Raw genomic sequence first — 27,207 nt, 5'->3', positions numbered from 1 at the left:
GACCATACTGTGCTACGTAGGCAAACGCGGCCAGTACTGTACCACACAACTCAACTCAGAAGGCGGAACACAATGCAGATCATCTCGCAATACATACCGCCACAAATCGAAAATCGCCACATCACCTGCAAAGAACAACGCAACACGACAAATATCGGAATACAATTTAAATGCACATCCAAATGACAAAGGCCCCACAGCAATTTGCAAAATAACACCAAAACAACCATCATCACCGAGGGCTGCATCTGCAATAATTGACCGGCTTCCACTTGTGTGACGCCCTGTACCATCATGGCACACAGGGCCTACATCAACGTTCCAAAAGGCAACATGGAAGCGGCAAGAACCGCAGGTCCGTCCCATGAGGCAGGCACTAGTCGAGCTGAAAGGCCGAAATGTTGCACCTAGCCACCAGTACAGCGTAAGGGCATGTGGCCCATTGGCGATTGTCCCATAAGATCGAAATGGTGCTCCACTGATTCACCCGAAGCTGCAGGAGTCGAGAGTAAAAACCATCTGGAGGAGTGGCGTAGAGATGGCATCTGCAATAGGGCAGGAGATACCTGTCACCCAAAACAAACACAAATTAACCGATTGCATTACGGGACTCATGATGCATTACAATCTTCATTCAACACACCAAATCCACACCCATATGCATGCTAGCCCACTCCAAAGGAATATACACACCCCTAAATCAGTATCGAATCATAACGAAACCAATCGAGCTAAATACACCATTGGCAACGTCGGTTACTGTGCATGCGTCCGTCAAGATAGAACCCATGACATGGGATTAGTAACGTGCCTAGACACAAGTGTATGAAGGCGCGTCGAGACAGGGAGGATCCGACAAGGGCAGATAGACGTATGTCCCACTATGGCAGCCTTGCATCACATAACGCAGGGGAAGGGGAGTGAATCAAAAAACCCATGTACATGGCAGACCCTAAACGGAATCATCAGTCCATGCATCCATTCATCATTCCCTCATCCCGCAATGAAAACGCATGAATATTCACTCACATAATATGTGAAACTTCCATCGCGTCTGTGCGTAATGCAGTCCGCAAAAACCACTGTGCCCCTGGCCGGATCTGTAGTGTTGTGAAGCAAGATGGATTTGGGAACGTCCTGCCTTATCGTCCACTACGCTATTGCGCATCCCATTCAATTCATATCATTCATTGCCTGCTCGTTATGGGCCATGTCCCAAGGACATTCTACAATAGAACGTTACATTTCCAGCCAGACCTGTGGGCGTATCCTCGCCGCTACTTCAAAGCCCAAAATGCTGGCCTTCGAATTCCTCACTTGCAACATTACGTCGAAAAGGCTTCTGTGAACGCTTGCATTCACAATTACATCAATGTAGTGCGGCTGTGTGTCATGATGCTAACTGGCTGCAATCACAAATGGGACGCCACGGCCGTCGGTGAAGTACGTTACTGTGCTGCATGAGGGTCGGCCATCGATCGAGCCCTACATACCACTGACTCTTCACAGGTATGTAAGCGGCTGCAATCATAGCATGTGTAACAATGGGAGCATACCATGAAGATCAGTCAAAGTACATCACACTGCCATCGGGATTAGATACATGATTCCAATCCCAAGATGCCATGCGGCCAAATGCAGCCTTACGTGCGGGACGTGCTCGGCCAGAAGGGATAGCATCTGCCACAGATTCATTCAATCAGCACAGGTGGAGGCCATACAGGCCGACAGCACATATATAGCAGACCCAAACCCCTCCCACAACCACTCCCACTCCAAAATGCTACCGGCAGGACTAGCGATGTTGGGCCTGGGGGACCAGATAGCACTGCAAGTGCTACAACTACAAGAAGACGACGAACAACAACAGGTACAACAACCGGGCGCACAGGGGAGACGGAGGAGAAGGAGGAGGAGGAGGGCAAGGCAGGGTCAGCAAGGCCCACAAGCACTGCCACTACCACCACGCAGGCGGCCCGCAATCCCACGCCTCCGAGCCGATCCGTTCAACCTCACTGCTGAGCAGATCCACACCCTCTACCGTTTGGACCGGGACACCATAATCGCCATTGTGGACATGACACATGCTGACCTCGTGAGCATGATAGATAGCCCAACCGCCATCCCACCCCTACTGAAGGTGGTGTCTGCACTCCACTTCCTGGCCACAGGCACCTACCAGCACACAGTGGGACAGTTGCATGGCATTTCACAGCCACTGTTCTCACGGACACTCTTCCAAGTGCACGATGCCCTCCTGAAGCACGCCGACGACCACATCACACTACCACGCACGTACCAGGAGATTACCAACGCTAAAGTGGGATTCCATGCACTTGGCGGCATCCCGGGTTGCATTGGTGCCATCGACTGCACCCATGTTGAATTGGTTGTCCCACATGCCATGGAGGTCCAGTACCGCAACCGGAAACAATTTCATTCAATCAATGTGCAAATGGTGTGTGACTCCAACAAGATATTTACGCATTGTTGTGCCAGATTTCCAGGATCTACCCATGATTCTATGGTCCTGAGGAACACAAGAATACCACGCTACATGGAGCGACACGCAGGGCACAAATCCTGGCTACTCGGTGAGTCTCATTCCATGCATTACATCGTGGCCCATTTGATGCGTCAATGACCTTGCAGGGGGGGGGGGGGCTACTTAGCACTATCATTCCACTGACACCCTTTATTCGTCTCATACAGGTGATGCCGGGTATCCACTGAAGAGATGGCTCCTTACACCAATCCGGAACCCACAGAACGAGCATGAGGAGGACTACAACCATGCCCACTCACGTACCCGTGTGGTCATTGAACAGGCATTCGGCCTACTGAAGGCTCGTTTCCGCAGCCTCAGCAGGTCTGGCGGGGCACTCATGTACAGCCATGAGAAGGTTTCTAAGATGGTCATGGCATGTGTCATGCTGCACAACATGTGCATACGTAGGAATGTGCCCATGCCCCCTGACGCTGTACTGCATGCACCTGAAGATGATGATGATGATGAGGGTGGGGATGTGGAGGCACCTCAAGGAGTCCATGAGGCACAGGATGCACGTGCAATCCGACAGAGCATCATAGATGCATGCTTCTAGCAACCACGCATGGTGCCTATTACACGGAAAGGGGACCTGTGGCACTGTGTGTGTGTAGTACAGGCACATTGTGGACTGTACGCCTATGAAGGCCTCGTACGCAAATATCAATGTCCACACATGTCATTGGATGATTATGAGATGCTGTATTGTTAATGTGATTTGATTTATACACCCTATGGACCCGCCACCCAGTGAAGCCCAACACACCCCCTCCACCCTACTACCTCCCCCCCCAACACCAGTGTCCAAATATGCATGCTGTCCGTGGTTGGACGCTATTGCAAGCCCCCTCCACGGGTATCAGGGGCACCCCTGCCCGTGGAGCGCAGGTTCCTGCCAGATCTGCGTTGGGGGCTGCCCTGGACGGAACTTGCCACGGATGATGTCTCTGCCTGCTCGCGTCCATGCATGTCTCTGAGGGTTTGTGAGAGCTCCGAGAGCACACGGCGCACAGCAGCAAGTTCAGCACAAACGTCTTTGGACGTCGCATGCAGTTCCCCCCTCAGGCTCTCGGTGCTTTTCTCCATTTGTGCTCTCAAGCTCTCGGTGCTTTTCTCCATTTGTGCTCTCAGGCTCTCGGTGCTTCTCTCCATTTCTCCCCTGAGGCTCTCACTACTTTTCTCTATTTGTGCCCTGAGTGTCTCGGTGGATGTTTCCATGGCTGCCCTGGAACCCCCGCATTCATTTGCATGGTCCTTGAGTAGCGTGGACACTTCCTGCTGTTGCTCGATCAGCAGGTCGAGGGACTGTTGCCTCTGCTGGGCCATGGACATTTGCGGTGGTGTGACAGGGGGGCTGCTCAACACATGTTGCCTTGGCACAGGACTTGTGGGGGTTGGCCAGTCGTCGTCTTCAGGGTGCCCCTGCGTGGTTTCGTCATGGTGTAGGGGATGGAACATGCAGGGGGATTGGGAAAGGTCATGGATGGTACCTACGTCGCCAGCACTGTTTTCCGTGTCGGAGCATGCTGGCATGACAGCTGTGTCACCTATGGTGCTGCTACCACCAGAGGCAGTGCCATCAGATACGTTCTTTGGGGGGACCTGTGGTGCTGGGGTTGTGGACTTGCTGGCTGCTGGGGTGCCTGTTGCAGTCCCCTCCAGTGTGCTGCCACTTGATTCCTGCTGCTGCCGTGTCTTGATCCTTGCACCTGAGGTGGAGGCTCTTGGGACGTTGGTCCTGGCCCTCTTTGCAGGCGTGCTGGTAGGGGTGTCCTGCAGCTCGTCGTTGGTATCGGACCCTGTGGTGGAGTAAAGAGGGGCGAGCGTTAGTTATGGGTCTGTCGGATTTAGAATGGCAACGTATCAGATGCATTGGGGTGGTACATGAGGCTGATTTGGGACTGGGCCTTGGAGGTGGTCTCATTTTCGTGTGGATTGAGGATGCATTCATTTGGCTGCCTGCAGTTAGGGGGTGCATGCTGCACATGTAGGGGTTGTTTATGGCATCTTGATTGATTTGTTTATTCATTCTGACTTTTAGAGGGCGCTGTCAGGGCAAAGTATGTATTGCACTATGGGGTCACATGGTACTGCACATGTTCGTGGTTTGTGGATTTCGCATTGTTTCTCTTGGCCAACCTACCTGATTCTCCGGATGTCGGCACTCCTTTCTCCATCCCTCCGACTCCCTCTATGCTCTCCATTCCTATGGTGGAGGCGCAGATATCCTCCCAGGGGGTCAACTTGATGGGCGACTCTGAACCCCCCCCGGTAGCTGTGGCGATGTTCCTGTTCGCAGAAAGTATGCTGCGTACGCGGATCCGCAGGTCGTCCCACCGCTTGCGACATTGCTGTGGCGTGCGGGGTGTTGTCCCCACCGCACTTACGCGCTGTGCCACCAGGGCCCATATGGCCTTCTTGTTGGCAAGGGCCGTCCTGGTCATTTGACTGGAGAAGACGACGGCGGCATTTTCTTGGAGGGTCTCGGTGAGCACGGTCAGTTCCTCTCGGGAGAAGTGTACCTGCCGCTTGCGGTCACACGCTTTCTTGGCTACCTTTCCCATATTTATTTTTTTAACTGGGGTTGCTAACGGGTTGGGATGTGTGTCAGGGTCGGATTTTTAATGGTTGTGTTGGGATTCGGATTTTATAGTTGTGCGGCGTGCTGTTTCCCGTTCCGGCCACATGCTTTTACTTCCGTTTCCGTATATTTACGGTGGCCGTAATTTGCGGTGCCCGCTCGTTACGGTGACCGCTCATTACGGTGACCGCTAAGATGGGTGGCGGTATTGCACCTGGTGCAGCGTACGGCGGCGGTAAGGGCCGTTTTGGGGTCATTTCCGCCATCGCAGCCTTTCGGATTCCGCCATGGCGTAATGCTCGTGCCCGATGGGTCGTGATTAGCCGCACTTTGCTCCTTCGTGCAATGGCGGAAACGCTATTTACGCTGTTGCGGTCCGGTCAGTCACTTTCCGCCAGGGTCGTAATGAGGCCCAATGTATGTAATACTTCTCTGGACTTGCAATCTCTCAGCTGTGTTTTACCTCTTGGCTTTATCCAGATTATCAAATGTCTGAAGAGGCTGCTCCTGTCTCTTCCTGTTATGAAGATTGTCCCCCTAGGAGGTGTTAAACGTAATGGGCTCACCTCCCTAGTCGCAAAGCGTGTGGTGATCTCCTTTGAATGGTCACACTCGATAATTGTACCCTTTAAAACAGGTTAGAAGTAATCATATGGATTGCTGTAAATGGAAGCAGCATTCACTAGTCAACAATCGAAAGTAAATAACAAATAGGGAGTTTGTGAAAGTAAAGGCTTTGACATAATTTGATCAACACCTCCTCTTTACCACCTTTCTTTAAAGCAGATAAATGCAGATGCTTTACAATATTTAAACATGTTCACAATTTTGCCTTTTTGCAGAATACTCGAGAAAAGCTTTGAAATTCAGAAGCAAGATTATGAAAAACAAATCAATCTACTAAAAGAAGAAATAAGAACTCTCAAAGGGGAGAACATGGAACTAGAACACCAGATGCGCGAGAAGATGCTTGTTAACGAGGGCTTAAAACTTGAAGTAACACAGCTAACGAAGCAAGCAAAGGTATGGTAGTAGCCTCAGTGTCACTGCACTTACTCATACAAATCATGCACATTTTACTGCAATGATGCAGCCTCACATTTTGGCCTATACCTTTGGTACCAGGCTGCCATTTGATGGAATATGTGAAATGCTTTGTTTCCAAGTTCCAACAGGTATGTTTTCATGTTTCACATTATTTTGGATGGTGTCGGCACAGAGATGTCCCTGTCTAGGCCTAGAAATATCCTCTCATACAATCAACAGCAGCTTTTGGTAGCAGGAACAATGCTGGTTCATATACCTGCACAACTGGACAGATTCAGTTTTTAGTTCTTACACTTTTTGATTGCATTTTTTTTAAAAATGATTTCTCCATTTACAATTGGGATTGGGGAGAGGATAGTGAATATGAAAATGAAGAGGTCATGCATGTTAAGGATACATTGAATATGTATTTGTATTTGCATTTATTTGAAGAACGGGGATGTCAATATTGATCAGAAAGATGGTAGATTCCTACCCCTGAAGGGTTTGTGTATATTAGCACAACAATGAGAACAAGTGGCAAGCTAGTTTTAGGGCATGAACAAAGTTGGACATAGAGCTTGGATACAACAAGACAAAAAGGATAACAGAAACTGGTGGCTTACATTAACCTAGGGCAGCAAGTGCTTCAAACTAAAGAGGGGTAAAGTACAATATACACAATTACACTATTACACAGCACTCTAGGGAGTGATGGGTTCAGGTACAGAGACTACAATGGAGGCGGGAGAGCTCCCTCTTTGGCAAGAAGGTCAGGCTGGCTTTGATTGTGATGGGGAGCTGGTTACAGTGGAGAAGGGCGAGTAGGGGGGAAAGCAGAGGCGAGAGGAGGCACAAGAGAGGCATGGGACAGTGAGATTGAGTGTAAAGGAGAAGTGGAGGTTATGAGATAGTGAGTAGATGGAGATAGTCAGTCTGGCACTCAGTAGAAAGACCATTGGTAGCTTTGTAGACTAGGAGAAGGAACTTGAAAAGGAGGAGGTAGTACCTGAAGAGACAACAAGCATGGTGTTGGTAGGTAGAAGTGGGAAAGATCTAAGTAGGTTTCAGAGAGTGAGTGTATCAAAGTTGAGGACTGTCTAGAGGGAGAAAGGAGTAGAGGGTAAGGCCAAGGATTATGCACAAGCAGAATCCAGTTTGCTGAGCACGAGGATAGAGATTAGATTCTTTTGTAGAGTGGCGAGTAATAAATGGACAAATTGTCTGAATGTTGAGAAGGCTAATAGGAGTATCAGAGGCAGTGGTAGTGATACATTTTTACAGTTGGAAAGTCACCTTAAAAGAGGACCCACAGTTGCGAGCTTTGGGTGAAGGAGCAAGAGGATCAGGCGGTTTGGAACTAAGAGGGGTGAGGGAAGGATGGTGTTGGAAGCTAGAAGATGACTTGTGTTTTTGAGGAGTTCACCATGAGGCAACGGAGAGTCATCCATTGATGGACTGCAGTGAGAAAGTTGGTGATCTGTTCTGAGATGTCTGGTGAGAAGGAGGGATTTGTGAAAAAGATTTGATTGTCACCAGCAAAGAGGTGATAATGAAAGTCAAAGCACGAGATACGTCCACCTAAAGGAGACTTAGAATATGAACAGCAGATGTCTGAGAGTCTTGCTTAGCCAATTCAAATACACTTTGAAACATATTTTTAGATATGGAGGGGGTTCATCTATTTCAGCAGCCATGTAAAATGTGCATTGCAGGTTATTAAAAATATATCAACATAATAGAAAGATAACTGTACAATAAAGTTAAATAAAGGGAAACAATATAACATGATTGGCAAAAGGCATACAACATCAGGCACAAAATTATGAAACAGTGGACACGAGGTGAGATTGTAATAGGGGAAAGAAAGAAGCAGAATTGGATCTTAAGGCCTGATGTAATATATTTCAAAGTTTGGGAGCTAAAAAGAAGAAAGAGTGAAAAAGGGGCTGGGAGCAAGGGAAATGGTGAACATCAAATGGAGTAAGAGCAAAATGTGAGACTAAAGAGTCCATCCAAAAGAAGACAGGAGACACTAGTTAACTCCTGAATGAACTCTAGTTTGTATTGATTAAAGGTATTAATGATGAGAGTGGTGAGGCCCAGTCATAATGCTAGAAAATGACAAAATCCTACTTGAAATGTATGGTTCAAATTATTTTATTGATGTAAGAGCATTATTAACTCTAGTAGATGTTTGATCTTTCCACTTTTCAGATACCGGGGTATGGAGACATCTATTAGGAAACGTGGTCCTCTGCCATGGAAGGAAGGCATGAGGTGCTTTACACAGATCCTTAAGAGCTAGAAAGATGCGCTCTTAACTTCCTAGTAGAAGCAGCATAGATGCTGTAGTATTTAGCTTAGTGCAGCTGTGGTTGAGATACTAACAGATGCCTGAATATGGGCAGTTAGTGTAGTCAAGATGGAACATAACTAAGGGTATCCCTGCCCACACCTTACAGGGGTATATGAAAAAGGGGAAGGTGAGTTTCAATGTTGCCAAGTAATATAAGCACATATTAGCAGGACCTTGCAAACTCTGGACAGTTCTGCCGCAATTACCAATACTGTGAAGGCATCTTGAAGCAAGACACAGACAACAGACTTAAAGTTCAAACAAAAGATATTTATTAACTTAAATGTTAGGATGGTTGAAGGCTGATCTTGCGCCCTGCTAAGGTGGGATTTCCCTACCTGCACGAAACTAAGAAAGGTCTTAGTCAAATCGGTTCAGCTTAATAGTCCATCTGTATCCAAAATATATTCTTGCCCTAACAACTAGAACAAACAAATATGTAGGGATGTCAAAGTAAAAATAAACAGGCTTCAACTTACAGTTCTGAGCTTCTTCCAGCTCACAGCTTTCTCTCAGCTCCCCCCTCCTCAATCACAAGACAGTTAAATGAAAAAGAGTCTTGAAGTTTACCTTTCTCCAGTTTAAAAGGAATGTAATTCAAAGTCACTTCTGGGGTTCACTTCCCCAAGTTTCAAACGCAACAATCCAACTTTGCCAGGCCTCATGGTTCCCTTCCCCAAGACTTCAATGTCTTGACACTTACTCCTGTGTGTCAAGTTACTTTCACTTGCTTCCCTTCATTGTTCCTGGGATTGAGGGGGTGCTCTTTGGGCTTTTCTGGTTTCCCCTTAGCTACCAAGTAGTTCTGCCACCATGTGTCACACACCCCTTTCCAAATTGCAGAATATTCAGTTGCAGTTCATAGTTTAATGCAGTCTTTTAATGTATTTTTGTGTTGCTTAATTCTATTCAGTTTCAGAATTTGGATTTATCAGTTGTGCAACACACATTTAGCATTTGGCATTGTACTTGTTTGTTTCACAATGACATTTCCCTGTACAGTTAAGTATTCAATTATGCTTTCACTTCTAAGTTCATTTCAAGTGTAATCACCATTTAGCCTTCAGCATCTTTTAATGTCTAAGTTCTCTTTGAGTTCAGTATTCATTAGCTGTTGTTTTCTGTACTTATATTCTATTGCTGAAAACGTTTGAAAATGTTCCTACAAGTGTTCGACCACTTCAGCAAACTTTAATTGATTCACAATAATTCACTGCACCAGGAGGCTTTCCAAGACGTGCTTGCTCCTTTAACAAGGCATGCGACCGCTCCGCAACATTCTATCAGTTCAGCTTTATAGACAATAGCGCTTCACTCGCGGCTACAGTAACACCGGGTTTTTCATTCTGAAAAACTCACCGGCTCACTGTGGAGCCTTCTTTTGCATCGCACAGGCCACACCATTGGACGTCTTCAGAACAGGGGCACTCCCTCTGCCCCTCAGACACTCCTGTGCTCTGGCAGTGCCACAGGAGGATGAGCAGTCTCTTAATTGAAATGAAGGTCGACCCTGCATCTGGTGTCCTTCCCTTTCCTCGCCTCTGTGCCACGTAGCTCCTGCTCCCACTTCACCCAGACCCTCAGCTGCTCCGGTCTTCGGTGTGTTTCTTGGGCTACAGCACAGCTTCCAACTACTCCCATCAGTGGGCCTCATTCCGAGTCCGGCAGTAGCCGGGCCAGAAAAACTGGCAGGTTGCCACCGGATCCGGAATGAATTACCGCCTCCAGACTTGCCGGATTTACCGGGGCATTACAGCCCCGGTGGTCCACTAATTACGAAGGTGGAATAACGTGACTCCCCATTCCCATGGACTCCCATAGGATGCCATGGGGATGGGGACCATGGAAACACCGGCACCATAATTAACGGTGCCAGTATTTCCATTTCCGTCTGCAGGTGGGTGGCGTTACTCTCGCCAGGTCAGACCTGGTAACAACATCCACCTGCAGAACTCGTAGTTAGCCAGTGTGTGTCCTTTTCACTAATTGCTTCACTGTAATTAGGCTTGTTAGCAAGACATGCCTGATCTTTACAATGGTACTTTTCTGAGGCCCTCTTCCTCATCTCAGTACTAATGTGGCGCATGTTGGTGTGCATTGCTCCTAGTCGCCTCTTCCTCGTTCCAGGACTGTAAAATGTCATGCATGAGGAAAAATGAGGGGGGCAGATTTAGAATAGCTCATAAAGGTCGGGGAGGGTTGGATTTGTCATCAATGGGGAAAACGGGGATACCATGTCTCGCCAAAGGGTTCCCCACTCCCAATCCTCAAGGACCCTCCACCCAAGTGAACCCCCTCGCTTCTCCACCCCCAGGGTCAGGATCCAAGAGCGATTGCCTTTCCCTGGCCACCTGCAGAGAGGATCCCAGGGGAGTAGGAGTGAGAATACCCTCAGGTTTCTCACAATGCCAACACATTATTTTCTACCACTTTAGATGGTTTTAGGCTATCACCCAAATATGAGCCAAATATTCAATGATTAGGTTTCTAATGTGACTCAGACAAATAAAATCGTGGTTTTGGTTGCATTGATTTTAAGGTAATTATGGCACATGGATTCTATTCGCGACATATGTGGTTGTATGTCTAATAGGGTTTTTATCCTTTTTTTCCGCAAATTTGTTTACTCAAATTTTTGGGAGAGAAAGGATGGAGTAACCTCCACCCCACACTTCCCCTAGACGCCACCCACCCCACCTTCACCAATATTGCCTAAGCCAAACTTACCATCCACATTTTTTCTTGAAAATTCAAGCAGAACAAATTGGAGACAGAAAGTTTCTATAAAACAAATATCAATAGACCTACTTCTTATACAGTTTGCAAAATTGTTGCTAGGCTTGTGTGTCTTTTGAGAGCTTAAAGATCAGCCAGGTGTAATCTGCAGATCTGTGTGCCTTGATCACAAAGCCTTGTAGTGCAGTGATCAGCGAGCACATGCAAACATTAAAAATAAGGGTGGAGTTCTGAGAGCGGAATAGTGTGGTTCATCTTGTTAAAGCTAACCAGTTGATGGTTCAGAACCAGTTACCCAACAATCCTGTGCCACTTTACCATCTCAGTTAGTCTTGGAGGGAGGTGACCACTAATTCTTTGCAATGTATGGGGCAAACATCTGGCTGTGCATAGCTTGATTTATACATTGATTCTATAAAGTGGGACAAATCATTAGAAATGATGCATACAAGGGAATTTTGGTTAAAATTGATTTGTTTGCTTTATCGGGATGGTTGTTGATTTTTGCATTATACGCTATTCCTATCCTATTATTCAGTCCTTCGGTTTTCACTGCCATTCATTACGTAACCTAAGAATACAATAGAAAAAGAACATATAACAAACATTGGCAGCAAATCCAACAGTTTTAGTTTTGAAAAAGAGAATTGCTTCTTTCGCGCTGGCCCCCTGCCAGGCAGAAAGACCAAGGATGGCTACACAGTGATGGTCAGTAGTGGCTGGCCATGGTTGGTGATTGTCAATCATGCTAGGCGATTGTAGGGGATAATCAACTACAGTCGGCAAAGGTCAACAACAGTTGGTGATGGAATCAGCCAGTTGCATGCACACTGTGTGTCCTTTCCCATTGTTTCTTCTGTGACCATCATACTTTAGGATTTCCTTGATGGATTCTGTGGAGCTTTCTAGGTCTCTGGATCTTATTAAGACAAGAAGCACCTCCTTTATCTCCTCACCCGATCTATCCTGACTGGGTTCTTTTAACAATGGGGTGGTGGTGAGATCAATTATATTCAAGGGGCACCCTCTCACTGGGTGACCATTTTCCATACTAGAGGCATACCCTTTGGTATTAGATGGTTCAAGTTCTAGTAGACCACTGTGTGAGGAAAATGTCTCTAGTTTTTCCTGCTATGTAGGTCGACATCTCGACACAAGCCCATATTCTGCCCATAAGGAATTTAGTTAATCGCTTCTGGGAAATGATGGTCTAGGTATTTCTCCCTCTCTTCTTCCTTTTTCATGGGGTTTCAGACCTTCTGGGGGAGTGGATAACTCAGATATACTATCTTCCCCAAAGGAAACTCTATTTTTCCTTTCTAAAAGACCAGGAAAATATTTCTGATTTCCTTCCTCACTCAGGGTAACTTCCTCTGAAGGCTAATGGACAGGTGATTCCCATAAAAGTTCATATATCAAACTCCCCGCCAACTGGCCCCGCTCGATCACAAAGGGGTTTGCAGAGAAATTCTGAAGAACACATTTCAATTAATTTCCACAGGATAGTAGAGGTAGTATATAAAATCCTCTTTCTCTATTTCAATTCTCAAGAAGGTTACCTTAATAATAGGAAGAGGTTATTACAGCGCTGGTGGTACCGAATGGGTAGGTGTCTTTTGGCATAGGGAGCACATTGTAACAAAGTTCTTAATGTCGGCATGAACCCCTGGCCAATAAAAGCAGGGAAGGACCTGACTGAGTTTTTGTAATTCTCCAGCATGGGGTCTGGCATGGATTCACATGCTCATGAATATTCCCCGTCGTCAGGCTGGGAATCCTCGGTAAAGAAAAAATCAGTATCAGTTTCGTTTCTGATCTGTCTTTCTTAGTAGTAACCAATCACTGATCTCTGGGTCATACTGCCCCCAGCCAATGACTGCCCTCTCCCTAAGCCCCGCCTCTTGCAGCCATCCTCAGATTTTTACCGCACGCTTAGGTGTTGGGAGTCCTCGTGTTTAGCTCTCGAGATTTTTTTACTGCGTTTTCACGCTTTTTCAGGAGAATTTCTAATTTTTTCGGTTTAATCGAGCCTCAAGCTCCACCGTTTCTACTTTCGATAACGGGGACCCATTTCGGAATTTGTCTACGCCCCTCAAGGGTGAAGTTTTCGTCGAGTTTACACTTCTTGGCGGATTCCGGAAGATCTGCGGCCACCTCAACGGACATGACCCAGGACAAGGGGAGCTTGACGCCCGGATCCAAGCTGTTCAGGAACTGCCCTGGATGCAGATTATATAACGTTTTCAAGGAGGACGAGCATTTGCGATGCCTCTACTGCCTCCATGGGGACAAGACGCACGTGGAGAAGGACTGTGCGTTCTGCAAGAACCTTTCGGAACGGACCAAACAAGATCGTCGTTCCCGCTTCGCCACCTGGCTGGAGAAGGGCACAGCAAGTGAGAAGGCGAAGAAGAAGTCTGAGCGGGCTTCTAAGTCCTTTGAGGGCACCCCGGCGACGGGGGCCCAACAGAAGGCCAAGCACCGCAAGTCCGCGGGCTCTGGGAGCGCCGATAGGTCGGGCTCTTCAGTTTGCAAGCAGGGCGCTACTTCCCCGGCACGTTCGACCACGAGCCAGCGCTCTGGTTCGGGGAAGAGGAAGTCCGAGAACCTGGGTAGGCTGCTGGAGCGGACCCGGTCGATCTCGAAGGGGGAGCGAGGCGCTGACCCTCCCCCCAAGGCAAAGGCCCAGGACGCACCTAAGGTGGTGAGGGCTTTGATCCACCCGGCTAAGGCCTCCACCGAAGTGGTCGCTGCGACCCTGGCGGAGCCGGCTCAGACTACGCCAATGGAAACGGCCTCTGGGCCCAGAGTATCCCTGCCGCCGCGGAGGGAAAATCCTCTTTCCAGCCCATCGCTAAGACCCCCGTGAAGCCCCCGCCTGAAAAAGAGGGGGGGGCCGGTGGTCATTACAGACTCGGAATCAGCGTCTGAGGAGGAACTGGTGGAGACTGAGAAGGGCCCCAACGAAAGGTCCATACGCCTCAACGAGAGGTTCAGAAACCTCAACGAGAGGTTCGAGAAGGTTCGATCCCAGGGGACGGTCCCTGCTGACGTTATCGAAGATAGCAACGATGAACAGGGCCCAATGGAGCGGCCATCCCGTCCGTCGCAGCCATTGCCCGAGCCCCAGGATAGCTCTGCGGCCATTTTGTTGGCAATCCAATCCTTATGTACCGAGATAAGGACGAGATTACCACGCACCCCGACGGAGGCGCCAGAACCAGGCCCGTCGTGAAGCCCACCAAACAAACGCAGGAGAGTCCACCCCGCTCCGCCCTCCGTGCCTGTGAGACCGGTGGACCCCTCATCCCACTCGCCGGGAGAGGATACGGCGACGGGGACGGACGATGACGGCGGCGATGACTCAGCAGACATCCCATCGTCACCCCCCCCGGGCGTCCCTAGCCGACGAGGTTGGCTCTTTCCACGCCATGATAAGCAGGGCATCCGAGCTCTTCGGGCTCTGCCCTGAAGAACAGAAAAAGGAGGGGTTTCTGTACCAATGACGAGAGGCTAAGAGGAAGACGGTCCTCGCGGTGCCTTTACTCGACGACATCTGGGACGAGGGGCTTGCTGTCCTCAAAAACCCTGCCACGACACCCGCCAAGAGGGACAAGTACGAGAAGAAGTACCGAGTCCCCGATGCCTCCCCCTTGTGCCTCAGGGCCAGCCCACGCCAGACCCGGTCGTCTCGGCAGTGGCTAAGAAGAAGGCAGCGGGCACGGCGGCTTCAACTTCCACTTCCCCGCCAGACAACGGAGGGAAAGAAGTTGTACTCTATGGGATGACGAGTCATCTCGTCGGCGGCGACGACGATTAAGGCGGCCAATGCCTTAGCGATCGTGGCCCGCTACGACAGCGAGCTCTGGTTCAAGATAGCTCCCCTGCTAGATTTCCTGCCTGATGACAAAAGGGCGGAGGCCCTAGAAATTCTGCAGGAGGGCGAGGTGGCGTCGGATCACGCCATAACGGTGGCGACAGACATCGCCGATACCGGATTTCGCCAACTGGGCCACGGAGTTTGCCTCCGACGACGTGGATGGCTCAAGGCGACAGACTTTCGCCAGGACGTCCAGAGTGTTGGACATGCCGTTCGACGGCAACAACCTCTTTGGTAAGGCGGTCGATGAGTCTCTACAGGCCATCAAGACCGACTCGGAGACGGCCCGGGCCCTTGGGGTGCTTCAGCAGCGACAGCCCTTTCGGAGCCCCGGAGGCAGACACGGTGCGTCCAAAGGATCCAGCAGTGGCTCCTCTGCTTACCGCCAGGCGGCCTGCTCCTCTTCCCAGGAGGCCTACAGAGGTCGCAGCAAGCAAAGGGGATCCCGCCGTCCTCGTCAAGGAGGCCAAGGTGGCAAGGCCTCCTCCAAACAAGACTGACCCGGCCGTGCCGTCGGGTCCCCACCGAAGCACCCCTGTGGGAGGCCGGCTGATGAAGTTCGTCAACGTGTGGGAGTCCATCTCCACCGACCGTTGGGTGCTGGACACCCTGGCCAACACGCACTCGCTGGAATTCCAAAAGAAGTGCCCTTGCATTCCTCCCCTGGCCAGGAAGGAGAATCACGTCCCTCAACTGCTGTTGGAAGTAAAGGCGATGCTCAAAAAAGGTGCCATCGAGCTCGTCCCCAGGAGGCTCCGGGGCTCCGGAGTGTACTCAAGGTACTTCCTCGTCAGAAAGAAGACAGGCGGTTGGCGCCCCATCCTGGACCTGCGTCGGTTAAACAAATACATCAAGGCGCAGAAATTCAGGATGGTCACCCTCCAGCACGTGCTGGGGCAGCTGGAGGAAGGCGACTTCCTATCGTCGTCGGACCTGGAGGATGCTTACTTCCACATCCCCATTCTAAAAAGACACAGGAAGTTCCTCAGGTTCGTGGTTCAGGGATGCCACTACCAATTCAGAGCCCTACCGTTCGGATTAAAGTCGGCACCCAGGGTTTTCACCAAGTGCCTGGCACCAGTGGCGGCACGGCTGCACCTGCAGGGGATCCACATCTACCCCTAACTGGACGACTGGCTAATCCGGGAGGTCAAGGGAACTCGCCATCGATCATATGGCGAGGACCGTCCGGTTGCTCACGGAGCTGGGGTTCGCCTTCAACTACCCCAAATCCGACCTGGTTCCATCGCAAGTAGCACTGTTTTTGGGGGCGAAGCTCAATACAATGGAGCAATTGACCTCCCCTTCAGAGGAGAGGACCAAGACCATCCTGGGCAAGGTGCGGCGCCTGTTAGCCACGGACGTGGCCAGGGTGAGATCCATCAAGTACCTTCTCGGGATGATGTCCTTAAGCATCTACCTTGTGCCCGTGTGCAGACTTCGGATGCATCCGCTACAGGAGTTCCTCGACGCCCACTGGTTTCAGGCAAAGGGCTGCTTCGAGGACAGGATCCCCCTCGACGAGGAGTTCTGTCGGGCGATCCCATGGTGGGGCACCCGGGCTCCCCTCACAACAGGCACGGACTTTCAAACCCCGGCGTTTCAAGAGACGATGACTACGGACGCCTCTCTGGAGGGTTGGGGGGCCCACATCGGAGCTCTCCACGCAAGAGGCCTTTGGCTCCCGGAGGAGAAGTCTCTTCACATCAACATCTTGGAGCTCCGAGCAGTGTTCTGGGCGCTCAAGTCGTTCCTCCCGTCCCTCAAGGACAAAGTGGTGAGGAGCTTCACAGACAACACCACCACAATGTTCTACATACGTAAGCAGGGGGGCACCAAATCCCCAGCCCTTTCCAAGGAGGTCCAGGATCTGTGGCACTGGGCCGTCGGCCAGGGGATGTTTCTGGTTACCTTCCACCTGGCAGGAATAAAAAACACCATCGCCGACTCACTCAGCAGGGAGCTGCGCTCGTGCCACGAGTGGGAACTGCACCAGGATCAAGTGGATCGACTCTTCCAACGATGTGGCAAACCCCAGATCGACCTGTTCGCGACGGCGACGAACTCCAAGTGCCAGAGGTTCGCCAGCAGGTTCCCACAGCCGAGGAGCATGGGCGATGCTTTCTCGTTCCCTTGGGACGACCTGTTTCTATACGCGTTCCCTCTATTGCCGTTGCTGCTCCGCCTCATCAACCAGCTCAAGAAGTCCAGGTGCAGGATGATCCCCGTCGCACCGGCGTGGCCGAGGCAGTTCTGGTTCCCGGACCTTCTGTGCTTGTCAACGTCCCCGCCAGTCAGGCTGCCGGCAGACGCAGATCTTCTCTCCAGAGAAGGAGGCGCCATTCTCCACCACGACCCACAGTCGCTGAACTTGTAGGCCTGGCTCCTGCAGCACTAGAGTTTGGAGGGTACGATATCCCGGCTGATTGCAGAGAGTTTTCTTGCAAAGGCCAGGGCGTCCTCAACTCTCAAGTGTTACGGTCTTAAATGGAAGAGGTTCTCTGTCTGGTGCCGTGCACAAAAGATTAACCGTCTGCGAATTACAGCCCCTCAAGCGCTGCCGTACCTGTTGTCGCTGGCCAAGGCTGGACTGGCTCACGCCTCCATAAAAATACACCTGGCTGCCATCTCCCGATAAACCAGGACGACGAGACGGGCGTCCTTGTGGTCTCACCGTCTGGTGAAGGAATTTATGAAGGAAGTATTCCGATCAATCCCGCCGGTGAAGGCTCCTGCCCCGGCGTGGGAGCTTATTGTGGTGCTGACCAGGCTCATGGGGGCCCCATTCGAGCCTATGCATTCGGCGCCTTTGAAGTTCCTGTCATGGAAGACAGCGTTCCTCATGGCCATCACCTCTACACGAGTGGGAGAGATTCAGGCCCTATCTTGCAAGCCTCCATACTTGACTTTTCATGACAAGAGGGTGGTGCTGAGGACGCACCCCTCCTTCATGCCCAAGGTGCCGTCGGACTTCCACCTCAACGAGCCCTTGGTGTTTTCAGTTTTCTCCAGCATGCGGTCTGGCATGGATTCACATGCTCATGAATATTCCCCGTCGTCAGGCTGGGAATCCTCGGTAAAGAAAAAACCAGTATCAGTTTCGTTTCTGATCTGTCTTTCGTAGTAATAACCAATCACTGGTCTCTGTGTCATACTGACCACAGCCAATGACTGCCCTCTACCTAAGCACCGCCTCTGGCAGCCATCTTCAGATTTTTACCGCACGTTCATGTGTTGGGATCCTCGTGCTATTGCTCTCGAGCGTTAGTGCTATTTTTCGCGCTTTTTCACAAAAAACTTCGATTCTTTCGGTCAAAAGAGCCTCAAGCTCCACCGATCCTACATCCGATCAACGGGGACCCGTGTCGGATTCATCTGTGCCCCTCAAGGGTGAAGATTTCGTCGAGCTACGCTTCGGAGGACTCCAGAAGCTTCTCAGGCCCGGTCTCGGAGATGGCCCAGGAGAAGGGAAGCTCGACGCCCGGAAAGCTGTTCAGGGTCTGCCCTGGATGCCAGCTGCAGAACGTCTTCAAGGAGGACGAACACTCTTTCTGCCTTTACTGCCTTCATGAGGACAAGACGCACGTGGAGAAGGACTGTGCGTTTTGCGGCAACATGTCGGAACGGACCATGAAGGACCGCCGTCAACGTCTCGCCAACTGGCTGGAGGGTAAGAGCCCGTCTGGCGAGAAGAAGAAGAAATCCGAGCGGTCTTCTAAGACCTTTGAGGGCGCCCCGGCGACGGGGGCCCAACATAAGGCCAAGCACCGCGAGTCCGCTGGCACCGGGAGCGCCGAACGGTCGGGCTCTACGGGCGCCAGGCAGGGCGCACCCTCCCCGGCACCATCAACCACGAGCCAACGCTCTGGGTCGGGTAAGAGGAAGGCCGAGCACCCGGCAAAGCTCCTGGAGAGGCCCCGGTCGAGCTCTAAGGCAGAGGAGGAGCGTGGCAGTGCCCCCTCCCTCAAGGATAAGGCGGTGAGCGCACCTAAGGTGGTGAAGGCCTTGATCCATCCGACCAAGCCCTCTATCGAAACGGTCGCGGCGGCCCTGGCTCAGCCTGTGGTGGCTACACCAGTGGTGGCGACCTCAGGGCCCAGAATCTCCCTGCCTCCGCGGAGGGAGTCTTCCTTTGTGCCCATCGATAGGACCCCCGTGAAACCCTCCGTGGGGAAGAAGAAGGGGGGGCAGGGCGTCGTCGTAGATTCGGCCTCAACCTCGGAAGAGGAGCTGATCGAGGTCTTAAGCCACGGCCTAGGCGTGGAAGAAGGCCAGCCCGTCGGAATGGACCCCGACGCAGGTGACGACGACGACGACGTCGGATTCCCCTCTGCCAGCGCCGCAAGACAACTCGGCCATACAGTTGGCCATACAGTCCTTATGCTCCGAGATAAGGACGAGGCTACCGTTACCGACGGAGGAACCTCTCCCGTCGGGGGATCCAGAACCGGGACCTTCTGGTGTTCCCCCTACCAAGAAAAGAAGGATCCATCCACCACCTCCTTTTCAACCGTCGCGCCCCGTCCAGCCCTCCTCCCCGTCCACCCGAGGGGATGATACGGGGACTGACACGGCAGCGACGGGTACGGACGACGAGGCATACGACGAGGATTTTCCGTCGTCGCCTCCCACCAGGGCTTCTCCGCCCGACGAGATCGGATCTTTCCACTCCATGATCTCCAGGGCTTCCGAGCTTTTCCAACTCTGCCCTGAGGAGAAGAAAAAGGAAGGCTTCCTTTATCAGCGGCGCGAGGCCAAGAGGAAGACGGTCCTCGCAGTGCCTCTGTTGGACGACATTTGGGATGAGGGCCTTTCCCTCCTCAAGAACCCTTCCACGACGCCAGCTAGGAGAGACCGGTACGAGAAAAAGTACCGGGTCCCGGACACGGCCCCCCTATGCCTCCGGGCGCAGCCTACCCCGGACTCCGTCGTCTCCGCGGCAGCCAGGAAGAAAGCGGGGGGGGTGCGGCCTCCACATCGACTTCCCCGCCGGACGGCGAGGGAAAGAAATTGGATGCTATGGGACGTAGAGTCATCTCGTCGGCAGCGACGACGATTAAAGCGGCCAACGCCTTGGCTATCGTGGCCCGCTACGACAGGGAGCTCTGGTACAAGATAGCTACCCTGCTGGATTTTCTGCCGGACGACAAGAGGGCGGAGGCCCTTGAGATCCTGCAGGAAGGTGAGGTGGCGTCGGACCACGCCATCACCGTGGCGACGGACATCGCCGACACTGGGTTCCGCCAGCTGGGCAACGGCGTTTGCCTTCGACGTCGTGGATGGCTCAAAGCTACGGACTTTCGGCAGGATGTCCAGACCAGAGTCCTGGACATGCCCTTCGACGGGAACAACCTGTTTGGGAAGACAGTGGACGATTCCCTTCAGGCCATCAAGGCGGATACTGAGACGGCCAGGGCCCTTGGAGTCCTGCAGCAACGACGAACGCCCTTTCGGAGCGGCGGAGGCAAGGGCGCCTCCAAAGGTTCCGGCGGCGGTTTCGCTTCCTACCGTCAAGTGGCCCGCTCGTCGTCGCAAGAGGCCTACAGAGGACGAGGCAAGTCTAGCGGACCCCGCCGTCGTCGCCAAGGAGGTCAAGGCGGCAAGGCCGCGTCCAAGCAGGATTGAACCGGCCGTGGGGTCGGGCCCCCACCGAAGCACCCCGGTGGGAGGCCGGCTGGCGGGCTTCGTCAGCGTGTGGGAGTCCATCTCAACCGACCGTTGGGTGCTGGACGCCCTGGCCCGGGGCAACGCGCTCGAGTTTCAAAGAAGGTGCCCGCGCGTCCCCCCCGTGGCCAGGAAAGAACTTCACGTCCCTCAACTTCTCCTGGAGGTAAAGGCGATGCTCAGAAAGGGCGCCATCGAACTCGTCCCAAAGAGGCTTCGGGGCTCCGGAGTCTACTCGCGATACTTCCTCGTGAAGAAGAAGACGGGAGGATGGCGCCCCATCCTAGACCTGCGACGTCTGAACAAGTTCATCAAGGCGCAGAAGTTCCGGATGGTCACCCTCCAGCACGTCCTGGGTCAGCTGGAGGAAGGAGACTTCCTATCGTCGTTGGATTTGGAGGATGCCTACTTCCACATTCCCATCCTAAAGGGGCACCGAAAATTCCTCAGATTCGTGGTCCAAGGGCGTCATTACCAGTTCAAAGCCCTTCCCTTCGGACTACGGTCGGCACCCAGGGTATTCACCAAGTGCCTCGCACCGGTGGCGGCGCAGCTGCGCCGCGAGGGGATTCACGTCTACCCCTACCTGGACGACTGGCTCATCCGCGCCAAGACGAGGGAGCTCGCCGTGGTCCACACGGCAAGGACCGTCCAACTCCTCACGGACCTGGGATTCTCCGTGAACTACGCCAAATCCCACCTGGTGCCCGCGCAAGTCGCACTGTTTCTGGGAGCGAGGCTCGACACAGTGTCCCTTCTGGCCTCCCCGTCGGAGGAGAGGACCAGGACCATCTTGGGCAAGGTGCAACGGATGTTGGTGGCCGACGCGGCCAAGGTGAGGTCCATCAAGTCCCTCCTCGGGATGATGTCTTCCTGCATCTACCTCATTCCCATGTGCAGGCTCCGGATGCGCCCGTTGCAAGAATTCCTGGATGCGCGCTGGATCCAGACGACGGGCAGCTTCGAGGAAAGGATCAAGCTCGACGAGAGTTTCCGACGAGCGATACGGTGGTGGGGCACCCGCGCGCATCTGACGGCGGGCATGGACTTCCAGACCCCAGCCCACCAGGAGACTGTGACCACGGATGCCTCCCTGGAAGGGTGGGGAGCGCACACCGAAAATCTGCACGCAAGAGGACTCTGGCTCCCGACGGAGAAGTCCCTGCATATCAACGTCCTGGAGCTCCGTGCAGTGTTTTGGGCCCTCAGGTCCTTCCTTCCGTCCCTCAAGGGCAAGGTGGTGAGGATCTTCACCGACAACACCACCACCATGTTTTACATCAGGAAACAGGGCGGAACCAGGTCCCCAGCGCTGTCCAAGGAGGCGCAGGACCTGTGGCATTGGGCCGTCGCCCAAGGGATTTTTCTGGTGCCGTTTCATCTGGCAGGGATAAAAAACACCATCGCCGACTCACTCAGCAGGGAGCTGCGCTCGTGCCACGAGTGGGAACTACGGCAGGATCTGGTGGATCGCCTCTTCCGACGGTGGGGCACACCCCAGATCGACCTGTTCGCGACGGAGACGAACACCAAGTGCCGGAGGTTCGCCAGCAGGTTTCCCCAGACGAGGAGCATGGGCGATGCTTTCTCGTTCCCCTGGGAGGGCCTGTTCCTCTATGCGTTCCCTCCCTTGCCTCTGCTAATCCGGCTCGTCAACCAGCTCAAGAGGTCACGGTGCAGGATGATCCTCGTCGCACCTGCGTGGCCGAGGCAGATATGGTTCCCGGACCTTCTGGACTTGTCAGCGTCCCCGCCGATCAAGCTGCCGGCGGACGCGGATCTACTCTCCAGGGAAGGAGGCGCCATCCTCCACCACGACCCGAAGTCGCTGAACTTGCAGGCCTGGCTCCTGCAGCGCTAGAGTTTGGAGGATACGACATACCGGCCGATTGCAGAGAGGTTCTTGCAAAGGCCAGGGCGTCCTCGACTCTTAAATGCTACGGACACAAATGGAAGAGGTTCTCTGTCTGGTGCCACGCACAGAAGATTAACCCTCTACGGATTACGGCTCCCCAAGTACTGCAGTACCTGCTGACGCTGGCCAAAGCTGGTCTGGCACACGCGTCCATCAAGATTCATCTTGCTGCGATCTCCCGATACACCAGAACCACGGGGCGGACGTCCTTGTGGTCTCATCGTCTGGTGAAGGAGTTCATGAAGGGACTGTTCAGGTCGTTCCCGCCGGTGAAGGCTCCGGCCCCGGCGTGGGAGCTCAACGTGGTGCTGACCAAGCTCATGGGACCTCCGTTCGAGCCTCTGCACTCGGCCCCGTTGAAATTTCTATCGTGGAAAACAGCTTTTCTTGTGGCCATCACCTCCGCACGACGAGTGGGAGAGATCCAGGCCCTTTCCTGCAAGGCCCCGTACTTGACTTTCCACGACACGAGGGTAGTGCTCAGGACGCACCCCTCCTTCATGCCCAAGGTGCCGTCGGACTTCCATCTCAACGAACCCTTGGTGTTGCCTGTGTTCTTCCCGTCGCCTTCGTCGCCGGCTGAGAGGACTTTGCACTCGCTGGATGTGGCTAGAGCGCTGAAGTTCTACGTAGACCGCACGAAGTGTTTTCGGAAGACGTCACAACTCTTTGTGAACTTTGGACCTGTCAATCAGGGGAAGGCTCTCTCGAAGGCTTCCATTTCCAGATGGCTCTCCGGCTGTATCATGTACTGTCACCGGTTGGCAAACCGACCGCTGCCTGGCCGTCCGAGAGCCCATTCCACCAGAGCGATCGCAGCTACCACGGCGTTCCTATCTGGTGTGCCCCTGCTGGACATATGCAGGGCTGCTACGTGGAGGTCGACGCACACCTTCACGAAATTCTACTGCGTCGACCGGGATTCCAGGGAGGAGTCCAGGGTCGGCCAAGCAGTGCTGCGCAACCTGTTCGCCTGAGGTGAGCCTGGTGAGGAGGTAAGATGCTTAATGTTGAGTTGATGTGATGCTTAATGTTGAGCCTTTGCCACCTCCCGTGGTTGTGCATGTGTGTACTGCTATGTATTCTTTATTCATGAGCATGTGAATCCATGCCAGACCCCATGCTGGAGAAGGAACAAGTTACTTACCTGTAACTGTTGTTCTCCAGCATGGGTCTGGCATGGATTCACATGCGAACCCTCCCGCCTACCCCTCTGCGGCTCTTCACTTGGTCATACTGCCACTTCACGTGCTTCCAAATCTGAAGATGGCTGCCAGAGGCGGTGCTTAGGTAGAGGGCAGTCATTGGCTGTGGTCAGTATGACGCAGAGACCAGTGATTGGTTATTACTACGAAAGACAGATCAGAAACGAAACTGATACTGGTTTTTTCTTTACCGAGGATTCCCAGCCTGACGACGGGGAATATTCATGAGCATGTGAATCCATGCCAGACCCATGCTGGAGAACAACAGTTACAGGTAAGTAACTTGTTCCTTCTTTCCGTCGACGTTGGCCGAGAGGACTTTGCACTTGCTGGATGTAGCTAGAGCGCTGAAGTTCTACGTGGACCGCACAAAGAGTTTTCGGAAGACGTCACAACTGTTTGTGAACTTTGGGTCTGTGAATCAAGGGAAGGCTCTCTCAAAGACTTCCATTTCCAGATGGCTCTCCAGCTGCATCATGCATTGTCACCGGTTGGCAAACCGACCGCTGCCCAGGCGTCCGAGAGCCCATTGGACCAGAGCGATTGCTGCTACCACAGCGTTCCTGTCTGGTGTGCCCCTGCTGGACATCTGCAGGGCTGCTACCTGGAGGTCGACGCACACCTTCACAAGATTCTACTGCGTTGATCGGGACTCCAGGGAGGAGTCCAGGGTCGGCCAAGCAGTGCTGCGCAACCTGTTCGCTTAAGGTGAGCCTGGTGAGGAGGTAAGAGATGCTTAATGCTGAGTTGCTGTATTGCTTAATGTTGAGCCTGTTGCCACCTCCCATGGTTTTTGTATGTGTATACTGCTATGTATTCTTGCATTCATGAGCATGTGAATCCATGCCAGACCCCATGCTGGAGAAGGAACAAGTTACTTACCTGTAACTGTTGTTCTCCAGCATGGGTCTGGCATGGATTCACATGCGAACCCTCCCACCTACCCCTCTGCGGCTCTTCACTTGGCCATACTGCCACTTGGCGTGCTACCAAATCTGAGTATGGCTGCCAGAGGTGGGGCTTAGGGAGAGGGCAGTCATTGGCTGGGGGCAGTATGACCCAGAGATCAATGATTGATTACTACTAAGAAAGACAGATCAGAAACAAAACTGATACTGATTTTTTTCTTTACCGAGGATTCCCAGCCTGACGACAGGGAATATTCATGAGCATGTGAATCCATGCCAGACCCATGCTGGAGAACAACAGTTATAGTTAAGTAACTCTATCCTTCCCAATTGTCCTGATGTTAAATGGGCATGGGACCCTTCTAGATACCACTTCAGATGTTAGATCGCTTCGATAAAAGAGCCCCTGTTTCCGAAAAAAGAAAGGTCCCGCTTGTGTCTTACCCTCACCCTCTAAGATGACTTTTGACAAAGCTTCTGTCAGGATCGGGTCATTGCGCTGTGCAAAGTCCAAAATCCGGAATGATCTCCGCCTCGCCTGCTGCCGGTCTAGGTGTTTCTGCTGTAGTTGAGTGACCTTTTGTTTCTAAGGGTCTTGATCTTTCTGGGAGGGTTATGTTGGCTTCCCCAAACCCTTGGTGCCCCTCTCTGTGATTTCCTTGAACTTCGAAGGGTTTGGGAGAGACTGCACACTTCAAAATCCTTTTCTGCAATATGTTCACCTGTTCTTATATGATATGCTTGCTTCCCATTATTATGAAGCAGGTTTGTTCTGTGTCCCCGGTAGTCGCAGACTATCACACCTGCCATAACATCCAGGCTGTATTTCCAAGCCAACCCAGACTTGGAGACCAACCAGATCTGCGTGCCTTTTGGGGGAGATAGAATGAACCCTGTGGGAATTAATTGTCATTCTCCTACCTCCTACCTCAATGGTAATGTCACTGTTGCTGTGAAGGTCGAAACCAATGTATTCGGTAGTGGCAACAGTTGGGTTGGAAGCTCTAGCCCTCATTTTGTTAAACTTAAGGGGTTTCCAAATATATATCAGTTGGGCAGGATCCCAATACTGACACCATATGTGACGAGATGGATAAGGAGGCTGACAAAGTGGTATCATTTTGGCTATAGACTTTTATTTAAATAAAGAAAATAAACCTGTCTTTTTCCTATTTCTAGAGGGGTCTTTCGTTCCTCAACACAGAATAACTCAGGTGCTCATCAGGGTGTAAGTAAAAAAACATAATACACCATCCTCTGTCCGAACCAACTACTCTATCCCTATCACTATGAAATAAACTCACACGAGTTCAATTAATTTCTTATCAAAGCCACCAGGAGAATGACTCCCTCCTCCTGATGAAATAATCCAGTTTAGGCTGCCTTAACAGCAGTCTCTTGCAATAGGGTCTGATTTACCAAATATTCTTGGACTAGGAGAATTACTCCCTTCTGCTGGTCTATTTGGAAGAGGTTTAAAGACTGTTGCTGGATTTTCCTTTGTACAACTCTTTAGAAGTCTCTTTACTTCCTCCCAAGGATTCGTAAACAACAAAGTTAAGGCTTCATCAACTCTTCTCCTTAGTGCTAGCACTTTGTCAGGACTTTTGCTATCTTGACTTTTGGGGAGATTGCTCCCTGATAGCTCTTGGTCCTTTTTGTATCTTTCACATGTGTTGGGTTTCCCACTGTGACGAGGGTGCTCCCTCCTGAGGCACTCTTGAGATGTATGTTTTTTTCATCACTACGTGATCAAGGAGTTCACTCCTAACACACCCTTTACTTTGCAGACTACTCTGGTAATTCAGGAGACTACCCCTTTGACTTTGTGACTCTCGTTTCCTTGAATATCAACAATGATGAGTTGGAGTACGGAGACAGGCACATTTTAGTTTGTTCTACAATGCTTTTATTTAAATAATAAAAGGGTATGGAAAAATGCCTCACTAGCCCTAACTCCATGAGAGGTTTCCCTGCCTCAACAATAATAACTAACGAGACAGTCCTTGTCAGAATGTCCAAAATAATCCCCACAGTCCTGCGTCAAAACCCTAATCTGACCTTCACACTCTATATGCTCCAAAAACCTACTACAGGGGAACAATACAAATGTACTTGGCTGTTTTCCTTACAGTCTCCTCGTATTCTCTAGCCCACCACTTTAATAGGCAATTCAGAATTTAAAGCATTCCAGAAATGCTAAGGGGACCATCATTCCTGGTCTTTCCTACCGATTACAATGTGTATTTTGTTGACACTGTTGTCTATATAAGTCTTTTATCCTCCCCTGTATGAATCTGTTATGTGCACAGATTCCTCACTGTGTTTAGTTGACCCACAACTTTGGTGTATATAAACAATTGTTTAAATCACATTCACTTGTCT

At 51.7% G+C, this 27,207-nt stretch overlaps 1 protein-coding gene and 1 long non-coding RNA gene across 4 annotated transcripts in view; one reads left to right on the top strand and one right to left on the bottom strand.

The window, feature by feature from the left end:
- MYO5C (myosin VC) overlaps positions 1-27,207 on the top strand; it is a 1,282,854-nt gene that overhangs the window by 784,582 nt on the left and 471,065 nt on the right. For all 3 annotated transcript variants that reach the window (XM_069624842.1, XM_069624843.1, XM_069624844.1), the window contains one exon: positions 5,972-6,152. In XM_069624842.1, coding sequence (XP_069480943.1) covers positions 5,972-6,152 — 181 coding nt within the window. The remainder of the gene's footprint in view (positions 1-5,971; positions 6,153-27,207) is intronic.
- LOC138504386 (uncharacterized) overlaps positions 1-27,207 on the bottom strand; it is a 150,775-nt gene that overhangs the window by 93,102 nt on the left and 30,466 nt on the right. The gene's annotated exons all lie outside the window — the stretch shown is intronic.

This window comes from Ambystoma mexicanum, chromosome 11, assembly GCF_040938575.1.
Source record: "Ambystoma mexicanum isolate Mex_15411 chromosome 11, UKY_AmexF1_1, whole genome shotgun sequence".
NCBI classification, from domain to species: Eukaryota; Metazoa; Chordata; class Amphibia; order Caudata; family Ambystomatidae; genus Ambystoma; species Ambystoma mexicanum.
The sequence above is the reverse complement of the archived record's forward strand: the minus strand, read 5'-3'. Positions and strand labels throughout refer to the sequence as shown.